The following is a 21,442-nucleotide window of genomic DNA, read 5'->3' on the forward strand; positions in this document are numbered from 1 at the left end:
TGGCCATCATATCATTCCTAGCAATCCTATATTATGTTGAAAATAGTTGCAGTTCCTATTTCCCAGGATTGCAGATAGCAGATGAAATCTTTCTGCCCTAATTGTTTGCATATTGATCCTTGGCACATACCAAGAATCAAATGGGAAGAGATGGCTGTAATACAGGTAGACCCTACTCATAGATCAGAGGTTTTACCCTTTTTCTACATCATCTAAGTACATAAGTTAACAGATTTGAATATAAATGGAATGCTGCTAAATCATACTCATGTCCAAACTAATCTCAGTATTTTATCACTGTCTCCTTTGTGCACTAAACAATATAGCCTTAACATTCTGACTTCTGATACTTTTATCAGTTAATTTGATCAAAGCTTTGACTGCTGAGAGAAGCCAAAAAAAGCACTAAGCCCAATTTGCTGAGAAGGAAATGCTGCTATTTAGGCAGAAACAAGCATTAAATTTCAATGCTTCAAAATAATGTGTCTGGCTGTCCAATTTAGCACATCCCTATTCCAGCTCCTAATACATTATTCTCAGGCCACTGCAATCTCTGACCTCTTAGCAGCATCAGTGCTGCAAGGCCATTATTAGAGCTGTCAGTTAACAGTCCTCCATCTTCAACTCCAGACTTGGGAGGTTTTTTAAATTATTTATTGGGGTTTTCTCCCTAGGATTGCCTTGTGCATCCTGCCAGCTTCAGACTCAGGGGAAGAGCAGTCACACACCACTGCCCTCAGTGCAATCAAGAGCAAAGGAGCAAAGCCCAGCAAGCCACTTCATTTTACACCAAGGCAGCGCTCTCAAAGAAGCACCACGAATACTGTGCTTTAAAAGAGGGAGCACTTGAGCAACAAGAAGCAAACTCCCTCCAGTTTCTTTCCTGTGAAGGAAAAGGTTTTCAGTTTTATAAAAGCCTATTCACTTCAACACTGCTTGAGGAAAGAAAGGCTTGCAGAACATTCTTTGCTGAATATTAGACTAAATAATGGATAAACTCCTTCTGTAAGGCAAGGCAGTAGCCATTTTCAGGCTATCCCACTGTCATCTCATCTCACTGCAGATCATTTCCAGGAACTGAGACCAGAGGGATTCCTTTTAGACCACACACATCAGTTATTTTTACTCATTTTTACTACTCTGTTTAGTGTGGAATAACCATGGTGCAGTGTATACATTGTTTTCACTACTGTTAAGTATTAAAACCAAGACTTAACTGGCATGATGAAAAGCTCAGAATACTGCACCAGCCTTATTTAGCTGAATTTACCCTGAAACATCTGTTTAGTGCAGTCAGTCTGAAAGTCAGAGCTAAGCACAACCATTTCACTTGATATCTATAAACCACATGACTAAGCAGCTATTTCCTGAAGACCCTGCATTTCCTCAGAAAAGCTGCAATTCAAAAGGAAATCAGCACACAGCTTTGCCCATTGGAACACTGAAGCCAGTACAACACTGAGTCCAACCAGCTCTTTATTACATGAAATACTGTTCCCAGGTATTAAAGAAAAAGCAATCAAGTCCACCAGTCAGCTACATCTTATTTTTCAGTACCCAGAATATCCCATTTAGTTCTTCACCTTTCATCCCAAGTTTCTTCCTGTTCTTTGATATATTTCAAGATGTATAGTTTAATTCACAGCACCATTTTTAAATTACATACCCAGAAAGAAGCACAAGTCATAAAAGGGTTAGGCTGCAAAAGATTTTGACATGCATTTTACTATTGCTGAATATTACAAGACAGTTGTTTATTTTAAACATTAAAGTGCCAGGTTTATGTACAAACTATTACAATAGTTAAAATGGTAAACTTAAAACCTGCTAAAAAAGCAGTGAGGTCATCATGTAGTTGCCTCCAGAGTTTTCTAAACTATTCAACAAATTTACAACAGGAATTTTTTAACTGCTCCCCTGTTTATGGTGAGAACAGCAGAAGCCAGGGGTCAGTGCCCACAACCTCCCACCTTGCAGAAAGAAGTACCTGTATCTTCCATGGAGTGGAATAGCATGTGCTATAAGATACACCTGAGCATCCTGTGCATCAATACCATTGGTAAAATCTAATTAAAAGGGGTTTTACTGCTGGAGCTACACCAGCCTTCTAAAGTACACCAGTATCACCACACTTTACAAGAGTGGGACTTCAGTACAGCAATCAGGTCACAGTGACTCAGCACACTCTGAGTGCTCCCCAGTGGAAAGCAGAGCAGGATGCACATGAATGCACGTGGTCCCAGGTCACTCAGAACTCTGCATCCAGGGTGAAAGAGTTGTCTGTGGGCTTGGACATGACTCCCATCCTCTGATATTCACCTACTCGCTTCTCAAAGAAATTGGTCTTGCCTTCCAGAGAGATGTTTTCCATGAAGTCAAAAGGATTCTCTACTTTGTATATCTGAAAGACACAGGCAATTCTGTAGTCACCACAGGTGCTCACATTTTCACTGTGCAAGAGCTTTAGAGATCAGTTGGAAGGAGCCATCAGCAGCCTTACTATGTAGTGAACAAAAACTCCCTGCCCCAAGCCTTCTTTACTCTATTTGTTCCTGTCTTATTTTAGCTGCAGTAAAGCAGCTAAAGAAGCACAGCTACTAAGACAGCTTTTTCCACAGCATCTTTTTGCTCCTTGTTCTGTGAGTCTCCAAACAGAATGCAGCAGAACTGCTAAAACATTTTACAAGTTAAAACAATATTGCTGTAGCCAACTTAGGATTTGTATTTCTGGAGCAAATTAACACTGCCTTTTCCCCATGAAACATTCAGTGTATTAGAGCCTCACCTTGTTAAATCCCAGTTCCAGCATAAGCCGGTCTGCCACAAACTCTATGTACTGTTTCATTAAAGTGCAGTTCATGCCAATCAGTTTCACAGGCAGTGCCTCCGTCAAGAATTCCTGCAGATAACAAGCATTTTATGAACAGACACTGGCATTCACTCTATCATCTAGGTTAGTTCTATGCCCAACAGCTCCCCAGCTTTGTTTGATTGCAATGGAGCTGCTAAACAAGAGGCAGACAGTTACCTGTTCTATGAGAACAGCATTCATGATGATTTCCCTTACTCTCTCCTCTGATGGTTTGTATATCAAGTGCTTGAACATGAGGCAGGCAAAATCACAGTGCAAACCCTGGAAAAAAGTTCCAGAAAATTATTTCAGGAAAACTGATTTAAGAGAGCAGAGTAAGTGGTATCACCTTTGCCAGGTTATTCTTTCCTACAGACAACTTTTTGCCTCACCAGAAGGCATCACAAGCAAGTTCTGCCTGTGTGAGGCACAGCAGCTGTGAGCATTGGTGAGAACCCTCCAACACTTCAGAGGAAGTAAAATGCTAACTTCATTCATATGCTTCAGCAAGATCCACAATGACACATGTTTACACACTTTAGTGAGCTTTATAGCCTGCCTGTTTCTAAATATACTCCTGTTTTACAATACAGGCTCCAATTGAGTGTCATTACTTTGAACTACTGTGGCACATTACCATCTTAACTGCTAGAATTTGACTCATACCTCATCTCTACTGATGAGTTCATTAGAAAAAGTGAGTCCAGGCATTAATCCTCTTTTCTTCAGCCAAAAAATTGATGCAAAAGAGCCAGAAAAGAAGATTCCTTCCACAGCTGCAAAGGCCACAACACGTTCTCCTGTTGAGAGAAGATTGACGGTAACACCATACAGAAAACAGGATTGATACACAAAAGTTGCAAACTGCATCCTGCAAAGCAAATGAAGTTGGTTTTGCCTAAGTGTATCATGGGCTGTGTTTAGAAATTATTGAAGATTTCTGATCATTAAACAAAACAAACATGAGAGGAAATAGGAACTAATCAGAGTAGCTCCTAAGTAGCTGAAGCCAAGGCTCCTTCCCCTTGGGTCAACCCTCAATATTATCCTTTTTCAGATGGCTCATAAAAGAAGCAGTCATTTTGGCAGCTGATTTCTGCTCATCTTTGGCCATGAAAAATGTTTCAATACTAGCGAAATAAGGATTTGTACCATCTCACCTTTGAGGCAAGACAGGAGGAATCAGCAAGGCAGAGGAGCTACAGTCCCCAGCCAGACATGTCTACTGGCTATAGACGACCATGACATGTCCTGACATGTGGCAGCAATTTACAGTTTGATCGTGTAGTCAGGCATATGATTGCCACATGACCTTATTATTCATCATGTCAGCAACTGTACAAAGATCTCCTGTCAGTAGTAGCTCATTTGAAAATGAAAATTGTTTTCTTCACATTCAGAATTATACCAGTGTCTTGTATTGGAGAGCATGTACTCTCTCTGACACCAACAATCCCTGTTAACTGTGGAGTCTGGAGAACTGGTGATTCCTCCATCTTTAGGAGAGGAATTTCACTTTGTTTCCAATAGATGTACTCACCATATGTTGCTTTCTTGTCCCCAATCCAGCACATGGCCCAATCTGCCTTCTTTTTAACACATGGCAACGTTTCAATAGCATTGAAAAGAAATTCCCTGAGAAAGATAAAACTCATAAGGGTAAGACATCAGCACAACCAGCAAAATGAGGATTCACTGCCATAAACAGTATTGATCACTTAAACATGCTCTGCACCTTCATCCTGGTAACTGTCTTTCTCCCTCTTATCTGGCACCAATGTAGCTCTATTTGTTCCAAGCAACTCCTTTTTCCCTCACGTACCCATCACATCAGCACCAGCTGAACTGCCATTACAGTATAAAGGGGAGAACTGTTTCACCAAGTGCTCTTGGACAAGGCTGTCCAAACTAGAGATTCACCAGGATCCACTTCACAGTATGAAGGCATCAGACCTCTCACATAGGTATGACACAGCAAGCTTTTTAAGTAGCAGTAAAACTCACTTAAAACTGAATATACTCCCTTTGACTGCTCCACCCTTCACATTGTCTAATTTCTTTATTTCAGTTCGGAGTGATTCCAGTTTCACTCTTAATGCAAGCAAGGTCTTGCACCTCAGATGAAAAACGATATTGTGAAGTAAAGCTGCTCTTAAACAGCAGTGGCTTTATATATAAGCCTAATTTACATCCTAAAATTAGCCTGAAAGTCAGAGAACAATTGACATGCATTAGCTAAATTCTGAATATTTACTGAGTTCTGAACTTTTCATCATCAAGCAATACAAACCTCTCCTTTGAATCCTTAATGTAGGTGTCAATGAGAAGACTGTACATTTCTGAATGTATATTTTCCATGGCAATCTGGAAGCCATAGAAACAGCGAGCTTCTGTGATTTGTACTTCTTGACTGAACCGCTCCACCTAGAGGAAATAAATAAGCATTTGCAAAAGTGTTTGTGATTTGCATGTTAGATGCATTAATGCTGTATGGACCAGTTATGGGTCAGCCAACTAAATCTTTGGATCAGTTCCAGATATGTGGGTTACTAACAGCAATATACAAAGCAGCAACCCCTCAGAATTTCAAGTCAGAAAGTATTCTTTGGTCCCACGGGAAATGGGACAATGTTTTAGTTTGACTTATCCCCCATTAGAAAGAGCACAGAGGCTAGAAGCAGAACAAGGGCTGTGAAACAGCCAAGCACTGCTGCAGGGCAGCACTCAGTGCCCAGTGGGGATGGGCAAACTTGGGAGATTACAAACACAACCCCAATTCGGTAATTGACACAGGACAGCCCCATGTGTTCTTAATGCTGTAGCACTCCATGATCCAGCAAACCAGCTGGATCAGCCAGCAAACATCCTGAACATGTGAATTACCTTGTTATCTACCCAAAGTGATATTTCTGTGGGGACTTGCTACACACTCACCAAGTTCTCGTTGACAATGCCATCACTGGCAGCAAAGAAGGCGAGGACATGAGAAATGAAGTACTTCTCCTCAGGCTTCAGGGACTCCCAGTGCTGGAGGTCTTTGGAAAGGTCCACCTAAAACATTACAGGATAATTAAGGAAGGGGTGCTCCGGCGGAAGACCCTGCCCAGGGCAGCGGCAGAAGGGGCCGTGGCCGCGCACCCCTCACCTCCTCCGCCGTCCAGAAGGAGGCCTCGGCCTTCTTGTACATCTGCCAGATGTCGTGGTACTGGATGGGAAAGATGACGAACCGGCGGGGGTTCTCCCGCAGCAGCGGCTCCTCCTCCTCCACGCCCCGCGGCACCTGGAATGGCGGGAGAGCGGCTCGGGGCGGGGCCGGGCTGCGGAGGGACACTGAGGGCGGCAGCTCGGGGAGACCCCCGAGGGAGAGGGGGGGCTGGGAGGACGGAAAGACCCCTCCGAGGGAGAGGGGCTGGGCGGGGGGGAGAGATCCCCTGAAGGAGAAGGGCCCGAGAGGGTGGAGACCCCCGCTGAGGGAGAGGGGCTGGGGCGCAATGCCCGGCTGGGGAGAGGGGCTGGGGCGGGACCAGCGGGCTCGGACGGGGGCAGCAAGGAGAGACCACGATGGGGAGAGTGGAACGGGGGTTCAGGAGCCTCTGGGAAACAGGACAAGGGCGGGCGCAGTGCCCGGGGGTCCTGCACTCACCGGATTGCTGTCACCCTCCTGGAAGATCTTGCGGGCCGCCTTGCTGGCCAGCACACGGGCGCTGCTGAGCGTGGGGGGCTGCGGGGAGAAAGGGGCAGGGTGAGCGCGATGCGGAGCTGCCAGGTAGGGGGGGTGGGAGGGCGAGCGGGCGGGCGCTCACCGTGTTCTCCTTGTTACTCAGCGCCAAGCCTTTCATGGGCGACAGACTCTTCATAGGAGACTGGTTCTTCTTGGGCGACACCTGGGGCTGGTCGTGGCGGGCGGCGAGCGGGGCGCGGGCGGACAACATGGCTGAGAGTGCGGCGGCGGCGGGAGGAACGGCGGCGGCGGGACGGGCGGCAGGAAATGGAAAAGCCCCGCGCCGGCCTTTATATGCCCTTCGAAGTTGGCGCCAGAACGGCCGGCTGGCCACTCACAGCCCTCGCCACGCCCACCTCCGCCCGCCCCCGCGCTCCCATTGGCTGGTGCCGCGGGTGGGGCCCCGCCTCCCATTGTGGTGGCGGCGGCGGGAGGAAGGGCCCCGCCCTTCGCTTTGGCGCCAACGGCGCGCGGGCAAGGCGGGAGAGCGCGCGCGGTCCCGCCCCGCTCCTGCAGGGAGAGCTCCGAGCGCGGGACCTGCGCCTCGCCCTGCCTGAGAAAGGCTCGGCTGCGGTGGAGGAGTCCACCACTCGTGTCTGGGTACGGGAACTTAACCTGGGCTTGGGGTGCAGAGCTGGAAATGGCACTTAGCCTCGCTTTCCCCTTTTCTGGTCCCCTCCTACCTACCCATTCATTTTCGCTTTGAACATTGATGCCTGAATTTGGATAGAAATTCCACATTCCTGCATTTGGAGACAGAAATTGGCTTCCTGGAGAAACTGAATCCGTGTGCCACCCGGTTTCATGTGTTTTAAATAAATAGTACAAGAAAAAGGGGAACACAAGTACGAAGAAGAGGTGAATATTCATAATTTCTAAAAGCCAGCATTTATTTTTTATTAATTAAATTGCAACATTGTTTTCCTCATCCAATTCCACAAGGGATCTGCTTCTGTCAGCTAAAATGTGTTCCCTGAAGCAGTTTCAATGAAACCAAGAGCTCCATGAGACTTGGAGGCCCCTCAGTCACACAGGGATGCAGAATGGCCTGGACTGGTGCCTGTCACCTGAGCGTGTTCCCAGGGACAAAGAGTTACATGGCTCATCAGCACTGTGCTGTGCTTGGCTGGAGAAGAGGCAGGCAGAGCAGGAGCACAGCAGAACTATATAACGGTACTATGTTAAATTTACTGCTGTGGGTTGGGAAGAAAAACAAAAGTACTCCCCTCCAGCATCACCTCTGACACTGTAAATTCAAATAGATTATTCATTTTAGCAGGTCAGAGTCAGTCACAAATACATCTCTATCCCAGGAGAGTGAGCACCACAAAAGCTGGTAGGGGGCCAAAATCCTGGACAGGCACAAACACGCTCCTGCTCCGTTCCAGGAAGTTGGTCCTAGAAGCAGGAGTACCAGGCATCTCCCAAAAGGATTACAAGTGTCCCTGTTATCTCCTGCCACCTCTACAGCTGCTGGGAGAGTTGGCAGAGAGCTGGAGCAGCATCCTCCCCATCCCACCCAAACTCATTTACCCTCATTTACCAATAAAGAACCTCCAAGGCACCACAAGCCCTGGGCCAAGGGCTGTCACAAGGCCACAGCTGTGCTATCTCTGCAGTCCAGATCCTGTTCTCAGAAGCCCGTGGCAGGGCACCAAAGCCTTGTCCTGAGCACAGTGGCTCTGCAAGGAGAAAAAAGCACCAGGGAGAGCACAGAAAGGGTCTGTGAGAAAGCATGTTGCAACTCTGTGCTGCTGGAGCTGCTACAAAATGGTGTTTAGAAATGAGTGCCCATGCTGAATGTCTCTGTTACAGCAGTTTAACCCAGCTGCATTGTTCCTCCCTTCATAAACATCCTTCTCCGGGATGCAGCTGCATTTTGGGAGCAGCATCTTCACAGCAGCTCTTTGGCACAGCTGGGTTGAAGGCAGTAGGCTGCTGCCCTGCTCTGAAGTGCTCAGCATCAGGGATGACAGGGATAGTGACCAGGGATGTCAGCTAGCTCCTGCCCTCTCTTTGGGTGTGTGAAAGAATGCCCTGCCTTTATGGCTTCTGGCCACTAGTTCTCAGTACTGTGTGCTTAAAACAAACAGCCCCAGACTTGTATTAGTTTCTCACCTCCTTTGTTGGCAGGAATTCAGACACTCAGGTGGAAGTAAGAGCAGCCTGGGGTGTCTGGGTGAGGCAGGTGTGGGCTGTTGTGTAAGCACCCTGTTTGCTTGAGATGCCCCCGGGCCCCCACGCTGGGTCCCAGCACCCAGCTCCACCCAGGCCCTGACATTCCCATCAGCTGCACATGGAGCTCAGCCTCTGGCACAGCCACTGCTGTTGTGGTACCCTCAGTGCCAGCATGGCAAAGCCCTGACCCCCCCAGGCACAGCCTACAGCCCCCATGGGACCTACAGGTCCCATGTCCCCAGCTCCTGTCTGCTTCCTCAGGCTGGCTATTGCTGGGGCTCTGAGCCCACTGACCCGCTGGTAATGCTCAGGGCAGGGCTGTCCTTGCTCACAGGATTGCTTTTCTTCCATTGTAACACAGATTGCCTACAGAACAGATAGACAGTGACTCCAGCTTGCTGACTGCCTCCCACACTGCAGCAACTGGTCTGATGAAAGTCAGAGAAGAGAACTGACTCATCACTAGTGGAGGACTCAGCATTTGCTGACGGTTTTCTCCTGATTTGTTTGCGTGGTCTCATCCAGCCACATGCATCCATGCCAAATCCTGAAATCCTCACCCACTGCTCAGCTGATAGGGTTGATATTTGTACAGAGCACCATGCTCAAGGGCCCCTGCTCTGGTCTGAGTTCCACATGCAACACAAAGAAATCCAAGTAAATAAAAGCTGAGACAGGGTAGGTGAGCGGGAGAGGCCACCAGCCAACATCTCTGAGATGATCAGCAATGGTCTCAATGGCCTCCACTTTCTCCAGCAGGTTTGGAGGTAGGCCCCAGCATTTCCTCACCCAGCTGTGCTGAGGAGAATGCTCCACATCCCTCCAGAACCGATCTGAACCTAAGGACTGAGACCTAAACTTCAAAAATTTGAATGAAAAATTTCCCCCCATAGCTGTCTGCCTGTTGAGAGGTGGTCACCCTCCATTTATTCCAGGATTTATAACTGTAAAAACTGAACTGCAGGGCCTAGGCACTTCAACAGGCTGTTTCACTGAGAAATCTAGAGCAGAACAAAACAAGTCTTCATTAGCATGCTTCTGGCTGGATATCACATTTGCCAATGCAGCCCATTCATTTGCAGTACCATCTTTAGCCACCTGCTTACCTGACAGCCTCTTGGAGATAATGGGCTGTTGGAAAGCAAAACCCTCACAGGGTTAACATCCCCAATGCCTTGAATTTTTTTTTTACTGTAGTTCTTGCCTATTCAAGGTCCTTACTCAACATTTACAACTCTCAGGACAAAGTCTCAGGTAGTATATGACCACATATGGCATTTTAATGGCATAATTGGACGTGTTTCTTTGCTGTTCATGAAACTCAGCATGGTGCTGCAGATACAGTCCCACAAGTGTCAGGTAGATGATCCAGCACTGAAAGACTTTCAAGAGCTGGAAACATGAAGCTTTCCAAGCAGCTCACTTCAGCAGTTAGGAATATTCAGGAGCAGCACTGATTCTGGAGCCTTCCCGAGGACCTGTGGGCACACTGGAGCTGGAGTAGCAGGGCCCACATGACATCCATACCTGTGCTCAAGAAGGCTGTCACTTTTCCTGGCTGGGAGCACCACCTCCTTGTTTCCTGCAATAGCAGAAGGCAGTGGCTCCAGCCTGTGGCCCACCAGTGCCAGTGAGTTGCCTCAAGCAGTCAGTGTTTTGGGCTTTGCTTTGGTCTCAGCTCCTGCACCCTGGGCATGGAGACTGTGGCTGACCTCTTGCTGCACATGGACAGCTACAAGTCTCCCTCTAGCAGCCAGTCAGTCAGCACAGAGCAGTGAGCTTTCCTGAAGGTCCCATTCCTCAGCATTTACTCATCCTGTTGGAGGGTGCAGCCCCAGGTCCTTCATTCCTGGGCAGGCCTGTGTTGGTTGTGTTGAGCAGGGCTGATGCACAGCAGCACTTCTGGGACATCTCCTCATTCTACCATACACACACAGTGGTCTGAGCCACCCTTTCCCTCTTGCTCCAGAAGACAACCTTGCCATCTTAGTAAGGCAGCCAGGAGCCCTCCTGTAATTCCAGGTAGTTCCAAAGAAAACCAGCCTCAAACCATGAAAGTCAATTGACCAAGGAGACAAAGGTGGGACTTAAATAATTTTTCTTAACTGGGTCAGCAGGGGGCAGCTTGGTTACCACCCAAGCCTTACTCACCCACAGGGAACTCGTATGTGTTCCACACCCCTGCTCTGTCTTCTTCCAATGACCTTTTCTTCTGCAGCAGAGATTTTTTTCCCCCCTGGAAAATGCAGATTATCTTCAACGAAGAGGATAGCTCCTGCTACCAGACTTCCTGATGTACATTGGCATTCCTATCCTAAGAAACCACCCAGTCAAGACTGTCATGAATGTCATGAAAAGACAGAAAGGATGCTGCCTCTCACCTTTGGGACAGTACAACATTTTAGCCCTCTTCTGCTCCAGATGGCAATGACATTTGCACTCATCCAGCAGGGCAGAGAAAACAGGGAGATTTATCACTGAACATTTTTCTGGTGGCATCTGCCAGACACTTCCCTGCAGAGCATGAAAATGCTCAGTATTTGTCAGGATTCAGTTACAATTTTGCCAAAGAAGAGACCTGGAAAAGCCAGCTCCTTCCATGCCCTATCCTGTTCTGCCATGGCAATTTCATTGTGGGGTCTAGCAGTGACCCCGTGGTGATAGGAGAAGGTGCAAGGGACTGTTTACCTGGTCAGTCCCTGTGCACAAACTGGCAGCAGTAGAAAGGATCCCAAATACATCCAAGAAAGTGAAAGATGAGCTAGGAATACGCCTATATATGAAGGCAGTAATTGACCCTGGGAATTGAAACCAGGAGAAAAAAAAGATAAAATGGAAATTAGAAAACTAGAGAGAGGCAGTTGTTCACAGCACTTAGGGGAGCATGAAAACAGAAAAGTGGGTTTATGTTGGACTTGCATTAACCAGAGGTAGATGAATTGATGCAGGTCTGATATTAAATGAGACAGTCCTGTTTGGGAATGTAATGGGTGACAAAAAAAAGATTGTCATCCATTATCCTTTTGGCAGTACAGTCAGGCTGATAAAAAAATCCCTTGCTTTATAAGGGCACATTTGATTCACTGCTTTGTGACACTGAGAGGATTAAAACTGGCTAACTGATAGATTTTAGAAAGTCACTGTTGGGGCACATCATTGCCAGCTCAATGTCCTGAGATGCCTGCAAAGTTTTACGTGGTAGATGTGGTGGGCAGTGAGCGTGTGTAAAAGTAACCTGTCCTTGATATTAATGAGGCTAAATGCAGGATCATGCACTAGGGAAAAAACTGAAGGCCACATTTATGAACTGCTGGACTGGCCCTGAAGAGAGGTGCCCTGGGGTTATGATGCATAGCAGCTCCATCAGCAGCTTCACGGGCTAACCCATGGTCAAGGGAGCAAACCTGATCCTCTGCTCCATTGGCAGAGGGACTGCAGCTGGAGCCATGACTGCTTCCCTCCTGCCCTGTGTGGGACAGCATCCATGGGGCAGTGCAGCAGGGCTCAGCTCCAGGTTCAGCCACCCAGAGGCAGGTGTTTACTCATGGGTGGGGTGTGGAGGGTACCTGAGACATTTTAAAGCATCCTGCCTGACCTCACTGTGCCAGTCCTCCCAGCCACACATCTAGGCCCTCCAGAGCCTCTGAAATGGCACAAATATCCATATTTAGGCAACCAAGTCAAGACATCCAATGAGTTTTCTGGATGTCTAAATGCATTGCCATTATCTCAAACCAAACTCGCTCCTCGTGCCCAGTCCCAACAGCTGAGGGTGAAAAGGGTGTTGACAGTGTGGGAGCTGTTCAGAAGACAGCTCCAGGGCACACCAGAGGATTACAAACCTGCCCTGGGGCAAGATGCTGGAGCAGGCTGTCCTGTTCACTGCTGTGGGAGCGAGCTGGGGAGCAGCCAGGTAACCACCCCAGCCAAGCATGGCTGTAATCAGCCAGTGGGGAAAAAGGCATAAGATCTTACAGCTTTGAACTGTCACCAGAACATGGAGTTCAGAGAGAAGGTATTTCCCACCAGGGGTAATTATGCATTGAACAGCTTTCCTGAGCAGATTCCTCAATTCCCAGTCATGATTTCAGGATTTCACATGACAGTTTTATTCAGGCACATTATGTTTTGCTCAGCAGTTACCATCAAGTTTTGCTGAGCATAAAAGGATTAGGATATATTATTTTATTAGTCCTTTTTTCTGGCATCCATCAAGATGTGCTTTCATTGCACAGCAAGCTCAAGGGCACGCCAGGAGCTTCTTCCCAGCTATGCCTGTTGGCACACCCAGCTGAAGAAAGGAGGGGAAAAGAATCTTCAAGATAAGGTTTTAACACTGAATACATAAATAAATAAATAAATTACTGATATTTTGTTGCAGCAAAACACTTTGGTCTCATGTCATTCCAGCAGAAAAAAAAAAAACTCTATAAAACAGGAGACAACAGGTCTCTTACCCACAGAGCCCCACTGTACCTGCTCCACCACATATTGCCACATCTCCCTCTTGGGGCTTCAGTGACCTCTAACATTTTCAGTGAAGCTGAGACACAATTCCCTTAAAGGATATAGCTTTTTCCATATTCCCTTCCTTTCAAAACCATTAAACTGATCCACTTCCTCCTCCTTTCCCCCACCAGCCCTTGGGGGAAAAAGAGGAATTATGCAGCTGAAGTACTACTGGTGTTTCCTTCCTAGCAGGCATTGGGAAAGCTTCTATTTTGTAACCATCCTACACCAATTACAGATGGAGACAGCAAGGCATTATATGACCATTCTTTGCCTATACTGCATTGGAGAACTGCATATCCATACAAAATTTTTTACAAGAGTTGCCTTCCCTGTGACTGTCCCCATCTATTCTTTATTTTTTCGTGTTAGCTTTAAGTTCCCATCTATCCTGTTTTCTCCAGTGCTGCCACATGAATTGCTTGGGACAAGGAAATTTGCATTCTCTTTCCACTGGGATCCTGCTCCCTCCCTCCCCACCTTGACCCCGAAGCTCATTTCTGAGCTTTCAGTACCAGCTTTCCTCAGCCACTCCATTCTCATTTTCCACAACTGCCCCAGATCCAGTGCCCAGTTGTCCCAGCAGAGATCCCAGCCCAAAAGCAGCTTTGGAAAGGAGCCTGTACCCCATGCATGACACATCCCTTCCCTGGGATGTCACCCCAGCTACACATCCCTTTTGATGAGTCCTGATGTCCCCAGATCCATGCAGTGAAAACACAGGCATGTGATAAGCTGGGCAAGAAGTGTTTCCTCAGGTCACTGTCCAGAAAAGGGAAGAGACTGCTACACAGCTGCCATCCTGCCATCTCCTCTCTGCAGAGCTCATGGATGCTTGGCTGCAGTTAATGAGCACAGGCACGGGGCCTGGAACAGCCAGGCTGCACAGGGGAGAGGAGAGAGGCTGCAGAGGATCTGCACTGCTTGGGCTTTGTAAGCCAGTTCACCAAAGCCATGATCCTTTTGGCATTCTCTGGGCACTGCCTGAAGGGGAATGAGACTTCACACAGATTAGCAGACTGGGCACACACAAAGTGGGGAGCAGGAGCAGAGGAGACCAGAGCTCCTTTCCTTCTTCCTTCTGGTCTTCCTGAAATTCATGCAGTCTGGCACTCTGGTGCCTTTTTTTTTTTTTCTTTTTTTCTTTTTTTTTTTTTTTTTTAAGAAGTTACATTAAAATGGCCCCAAGCTCCTGCCAGCAGCTGCCCTGCCCTGAGCAGAACACACTCTCCCTGTCTTGTGCTGGCAGTTATCAAAACTCTTTGCAAAGGAAATACCAGAGGTGGAGATAAGCACTGGGTTAAATTCACCCCCCACTACATTCAGGTTTCCATTCTCCCTATCACCTCCTCCTCTGCCCCAGCTGATGGGCCATTAATCTTAAAACCCAGAGAAAGTTGTGCCACTGGAAGAAAGCCGTTTGCTGGCCAAGCTGAGCAGGCTTCAGGCACACCACCTGGAATCAGGCACTACAGGGCGGCTTCTATCACACTGCTTCTACAAAACAAACACCTCTCAATACCCTGTAAATCTATAGCAATAACCTTAGAACTCAGAGAAAGTTGTGCCAGGGGAAGAAAGCAGAAGGAATTAAGGTCATCACTGTTTTCCTAGGTGGCTGTTATCACAAGGAATTAGTTAACCACCAAAAAATGATTCACATGAACATTTAAATGCTGAGAGGAATGATCATCAGATGAGAGCCAAGAGCAGGCCCTTGTCTCCCACAGTAGTGCTAATGGTTAGGGAAAACACACTTTAACTTCTGACCAAGTATTTCCAGCTCTCACTATTGCCAGGAGGAAAATGTGCCTTTTCCTAATGTGCTCACACTGCTTTCATAAAGGCACTAATAAAAGGGGAAGATGTCAGGGATTGTGAGGAACATACACCTGCAACTGCTTTATTTTTCCAATCAGTCCAACTGAGTGCAGCCACAACTCATGCAAAGTTTTAAATGGAGAAGAAAGCTGTGTTCAGCTTGCCTGGCAAGCACAGGAGGAGCAGCCACAGCTCAGAATTTTATTACCTCACAGTGGGGCTAAGCTGGCTCTGCTCCCATTGATTGTGGAGACAGGTGAGCAGCTATTATCTGCTCTGATGAGGCTGAACAGAAATAGAGCAAAACCAGACATATTTAGCAACAGGGCATTCATACAAGTACCTGATGATGTAAAGAATAACCACCACCCTGCTGTCAAACCAAAAAAAGCATTTGGCTGCCTGCCTTGAGCATGGTCCAGGCCCCAAGGGGCACAGTGCAGACATCACCACCTCCCTCCACAGCTCTTACTCAGCCTTCAGAGTCAGATGGGGCTTTTGATCCCAATTTCATGGTGTGAGCCTAGACTGTAGTGGGTGAAGTGCAGTCCCCCTGCAATCTACAGCTTAGCAAGCGGAGGTGAGAGGCGGGAACAAAGCATTGCTAACTTACAGAGGTGGAGAGGCCAGGTGTGAGAAAACACTGCAAAGCACCACCCCTTTAGCTATTAACCACTCTGAGCCAGCTAAAGTCAGGGCAGGGGCTAAAAGCAGCCCTGCCTGTTGCTGCTGAGGTAGGAGAGGCACATCCCAGGCACACAGTGGTGCTCTGCTTGGCACAGCCTGAGCCATACAGCAGCACCCACGCTGGGAGCAGCAGACAGGCTGCAAAGCTCTGAGCTCCTTCTGAAGGGCCAGGCAGTGGCAGGTCCCGTGGGCTGGCAGTTCTGTACCAGCACAGAGCAGCAGCCAGCCCCTCAGGGCTCTGGCACAGCTCTGCAGTGGGCAGGGCTGAGGAGTGACCCTGCTCACTGAGTCCCATCCTCCATCTCCTGCTGCTCCCCAGGCTGCAGCCACAGCACCGTCAGGGGTTACAGGTAGCACAGGGGGGAACAGCCTTCAAAACTGGGGCCACAGCCAAATCACTCCACTAAAGCAATCAGCAGTGCTGTTAACTCCCAAGGGACCAGGACCTGGCAGGGAGGACAGAGTCGTGCAAAAGGAAATGCTGCTGAACTGTTCAGCTCTCTGCATCCCCTCTTTTGAGCTCCTGGATGTAATCCAGGCTGTGTGTCAGGGACAAGGGACATCCTGGGTACCATCAGTGACATGTCCTGGTGGTAAGCAGTGGCTTTCCCAGACATGCACCACTGTCACTGTCAGGTTCTCATCTCCCTCAGTGCCTGATATTGACTGAAGCAGTGGGACACTTCCACGTGCATTGTGTTTTGAACTGTGTAGTGTCAGAGATGAAAGCACTGCTGGCTGCACCCCTGGGGTCTACTCATAACTCCAAAAGGTGACACAACAGATGCTCCTGTTTGAGAGGTGCTCATAAAAATCACCATCGACTGAGGTAACAAAAAACAGTGACTTCTGTCACCAAATTGTAAATTTGTCACCAAACTGCAAATTCAGTGCCATTTTATGAGCATATTTTCAGACATCTTCTCACTGTTAGCTTGAGCCAGTTCAGTTTCTTATAGTATTGTACAACCAATTAGGATTGCTTTACATTTAGTCTGGGTTTAGCAAAAGAAAAAACATGGTGAAGTTGGGGGGTTTTGTTGGGTTTCCTGGACCTAAAGCCACATTAGTCTCTAGGCAGTGAGCTAGAAAAAACCCCATGTTTCTAATCCAGAAAAGTTCCCTGGTCTCTATTAAGCATTAAATGGCTGATTTCTTCACCAGGAGGATGGTAGAGGGTTTTTCACTCACAATCCTTTCAAGATGATTATTATTCTACTTAAAATGCCTTCCAATGTCTGCTTATGAGTCTAATCTATGTTAAACAGGAGCTGGGATCAAGCTTTCTCTGGTGAGCTAACAGAAGCTTTGTTTCAAACTCAACTTCTTTATGGGAAGCTCTTCTGGAAACAGTATAAAACAAACATTGATGGGAAAAAAAGGAAAGAGAAGAAGAAATTATATCTTCCTTCTTCTCAAATCAGACCTCTGCTACTACAGTTACCCTCTGTGTTGTGATGAGTCCTTCTTTGTGATCCCCCTTAGTTCAGACCATGATCAAATCCCAATCCTACATGCATTTATTAACAGGCTCAGGTATATAAGGGTTAAAAGGCTCCCTTATGTTAATTGGGATTGCAAAAGAGCAACAGCTTGCTTAGAAATGCCTGTACTCAGTAGTCAAAGCTATCAGCCATCATACAACCATTTTAAAAGACCAGACATTTCCTTTTTCCCATTTTTAAATTAAACTAGATGAAAAGCAATTTAAATATTCAGTAAAATGCCTGTCAATGCCAGCTGGTGTTTGTAATATCATGTAGATTACTAAGTGTTGGTTCAGCATGATTAATAGTATTTAAAATAAAGTCTATGAAATAGCCACATCAGAAATTCATATAGAAATCTGAATATCACCAAAAAAGCTTAAGAAACTTAATAAAAAAATCAGAGGACTGAGAATTTTTCATGTCTCACCAGGTGATATGAATTTAATTCTCTTTATAAGAAGTTATTGAGTCCAACTTTAGAAAAGTCTTATTTCCCCTTATGTCTTCAATGACAATTTAAGGATACAAAAGCAGCACACTCTAAAAGTCATGGCATGACTCTTCTGGCTAATAAAGCCATGGTAGCCCTGGTACAACACTGAAGCAGTCAGTGTTAATGGATTACAGGGTTTTGGGCAATCCTGCTGCAGAGGCATCCAAGCACTGCAGGAATGTGGTGGGGCTCCTGTGTGTTTCAGTCCAGGGCTGCTCCATCTCAGTAGGTGGCAGAGCATTCAGATTATGGCCTGTTTGGATTGCTCTTGCCATGGAGAGCTAGGAGCACTGCAAAAAGCATGCAGGGACAGTGACTGAGGCTGCTTCTCTCAGCCCCAGTGTCCAGCTGCCATGCTTGGGGAGGGCACTCCATGCCAGGCACACCCAGAGTGACCCAGGGATGAGCAAGTTCCTCTTAGCTGGGTGCAGGAGGCACAGAGGGACACACACAAGTGCACAGGAGGGCCTGGTGCTTGGCATGTTCTGCCTGTACTTTGTGGTGTGGTCTAGCATGTGAGTGCATCCCCCAAACACCACTGTTGGGGTGTGGACACTTCTCAGACCTCTGAGGGGCCAGGAGCTGCACAACTTAAACCCTGTCTTCAGTGGGCACAGCAGGACCCACTGCTGGGTGCTGAGTTTAGGTACAAGGAGCACATACCTGAAAAAAAGAAAGATAAATTCAGTCACAAGGCCAGTTAACAGCTGAATGAAGAATAAAATCTGACCTTCTCACTCCAAGGCAGAGATCCATTGCCAGTGGTTCCCGCTGTATGGTTTCCACAGACCCCAAGAGCCTTCATACTATTTTAACAGATCTTCAAAAATCAACTAAACCTATTGTCACAACAGGCTGAGGCTCACATCTCTGAGATAAGCATCCTTTGGGGACCCCTCACCTCAAAAGAGAACACAAAAATCTGCTGCATTCAACCAAGAGCTCCTGAACCACTGCCAGCTGTGGAGCAAAGGCTCTTTATGATGCTGTGGACTGGCTCAGCTAAAGGCAGCATGGCATTACACTGCCTTATGGGAAATGAGCCACCATCAGCACAAAGGGAGTCCAGACAAGCTTTTATAGCACACAGTATTTCCATCCTTATTACACCAAGGTGTCAAACAAGATCCTGAAGATGCAATGACAGCAGTTAGCATGCTAATGGCTACACTCATTTTCAGCATCCTACAAACCACGCAGACTGGGAAAAAAATTGCAGCCTGCCTTGGTGTTAGCACCTTGCAATTAAATCCTCACCTTTCCATCTCTTGCTTGGAGCACTGTCTTGCTAGAAATAGTGCAGCCATGCCTGGCTTGCCTCTTTTCTCACATCTTTATTTTTCCAGCAGGCTGGGGCTACTTGGTTATTGAGGGCCAGCGATTCATAAGCTCTGTGGAAAGCCATTTCATGCCAGCACAAAGCCCACACTGGCACTGCTCTGTTAGACACAGCCTTTGGAAGCTTTGCAGTGAAATCCATTAACCATGTACATTTAGAGGAGACACCACAGCTCCTGTGCCTGTAACTGCACCTCATGAGCGACCCTGCAGGGACATTCACTAGCAGTCACCACTCTGGGCTCCAAAAGGCACAAGGGGGTGTCTCTTCAGTTGTGCAGCACATTGCCACAAAGGAAAGTGAAGGCAGCCTCTTCCACAGCCTTTGTAACTGCAGTTGTAGAAGAAAAAAAAACATAAAAAACAAACCTACACAAAACTTTTAATTAAGTAAGTTACTTCAAAACCAAGACCTACCCACATTAGCAGGAGATTTAGCATTAAGTCCTTCTGGGGAGTAGGGAAGTGTTTGTGCCAGCCAACAAAGCCTCTCTGTGCTCTCTGCTTTGCCCTTACAGAGAGGAGGTAACCACATCCACCCCAAGAGGGGCTGGAAAGGTTCATTAACTGAGGGTTACACAACACTTTCACAGGGAAGCCACGTGTTTACAGTTTCATTTTGTTATAATTAGGGTCACATACTAAAGCAGTGTCTCCAGGACTTTAATACCCAATTTGTGTAAGGGGCATTTCACAAAACTCAGCAAAAAATTGCTATTGCTATTAAGCAACCTATTATTCCCACATAAGTACACTCGTGGCTTGCAGATGCCCTGACATGTCTCAGAAGCAGGTAGTAGGCAAAAAATTTGCTTTAACTAACTCTCTAATGCAGGGAGCACTATTTACCCCACTGCTAAAATAAATAAATTAAAAATTGTTTTGCCTTCATTGAAAACAAGCCTGGTTCAGGTGGCTATGTGAACACAAGAATGGAGGAAAGGCAGATGCATTGGTGTCTTCTGGGCTAAACCAAATACATTTTTCAGGACTGGTCAACAGAGGTGGCAAAGCTGTGTTGTTTATTGTGTGACCTGAGCTGTGACTTCGCTGCAATGTGTCACTGACCCAGGGCGAGGCACTGGTCTCCTTGGGCCCAAGGCACCTGAGCAGATGTGACAATGAGCTTCCATACCGTCTGTTAATGAAGATCACTAAAGGCCCTCAGCAGATACATGGTTTGATATCTCCTGCACAAAACCACGTTTCCATTTGATCACTGTCAGATGGTATTTGAGTGCTAATACCTAGAAATACCTGAGGCACTTGACCTCCTTCTTCTGGGAATTTCACCCTGTGTTTTGAAAGCACAGACCTGACTGCAAGCCCTGCTGAAGTGCTGCTTACATGTCATGACATCCTGGAGCTGGCTAGACAGGGAAAAGAGCCCTAGAGGAAGAAAAGGAAAGATTTTGCAGAGATGATGTCCTGGTGGTATTGTACACAGATATTTAAAATCAAGGGCATAAAGGGTTATTTAAGGTCATGGCTGGAGTCACAGGAATAAACAGTTCAGCCTACAGAAAATTAGAGTGATGGCAGAAGATACTCACATGTGAGATTAAAGGTAATGAGTACATCATGTGACAGATTCTATAATTTTGTTTGAAATTATTTTTCTGTGGAGAGCATCTCTGCTCCCTGGGGTCTGCCCCCATAAAATACCCCCATCTGCCCTGTTCTGCTTGGGTTTTCAATCTCCAGCCACACATAGGTGACAAATCTGCTAAGTCTATAATTTACTCACATGTACACCTACCTCTAACTTTCCAGCAGCTCCAGAGGAGATTCAGAGGGTCCATCTGTGCATGCAAATAAATAAGGCTGGACAGGGCTTGTCTAGGAGCAGGGCCCACCTGACACAGCCTGGCCACTCTCTACAGCTCCATTCTCTTCACACCAGTCTCCAGTCTGAGAGTTAAGGGTGTAAAGCTGACCTCCCCAGCACCTGTGGAGGCCAAGGAAAGGATGGACATTTTGAGAGAATAATAACTGATGGATCTGGTCACACAAATGAGTATTGGGAGTCATCCTGAGCAAAGAACCTGAGCATTTCAGTGGCCTCTGTGGGAAAGGTGAGCACCACCACTGAGCTCAGTTGTTTCCACTCCTCAGGAGCTGGGCTGTGTGCTGTTTTCCCCCTGTGCAGACAGGCTGCATGCACATTGGCAAAAATGCACTCTCCTCTCCATGTGGAATGTGATTGTCCAAGCACTCCCAGAGTTGGACTTGTGGTCCTCATTGATCTCTTCCAACTCAGGATATCTGATTCTATGGTTCTGATTGCAGTCATGGGCGGGTGCTCTACTCAATCACAACATTCATGATTCTTCTCAGAGGAGCTCAGCAACAGG

At 47.0% G+C, this 21,442-nt stretch overlaps 1 protein-coding gene across 1 annotated transcript; it reads right to left on the reverse strand.

Annotated features, from left to right (window-relative positions):
• Positions 1 to 1,459: 1,459 nt before the first annotated feature.
• On the reverse strand, positions 1,460 to 6,801 carry RRM2 (ribonucleotide reductase regulatory subunit M2). Its single transcript, XM_036380407.2, has 10 exons — positions 6,655 to 6,801; positions 6,495 to 6,572; positions 5,997 to 6,131; positions 5,786 to 5,902; positions 5,142 to 5,275; positions 4,392 to 4,486; positions 3,518 to 3,651; positions 3,029 to 3,133; positions 2,786 to 2,899; positions 1,460 to 2,401 (listed from the first exon to the last, which is right to left on the reverse strand). The coding sequence occupies exons 1-10, from the start codon at positions 6,781 to 6,783 to the stop codon at positions 2,249 to 2,251; spliced, it is 1,194 nt and encodes a 397-aa protein (XP_036236300.1). The 5' UTR covers positions 6,784 to 6,801; the 3' UTR covers positions 1,460 to 2,248.
• Between the last annotated feature and the right edge of the window lie 14,641 nt (positions 6,802 to 21,442).

Source organism: Molothrus ater, chromosome 3, assembly GCF_012460135.2.
Source record: "Molothrus ater isolate BHLD 08-10-18 breed brown headed cowbird chromosome 3, BPBGC_Mater_1.1, whole genome shotgun sequence".
In the NCBI taxonomy this organism is placed as follows: Eukaryota; Metazoa; Chordata; class Aves; order Passeriformes; family Icteridae; genus Molothrus; species Molothrus ater.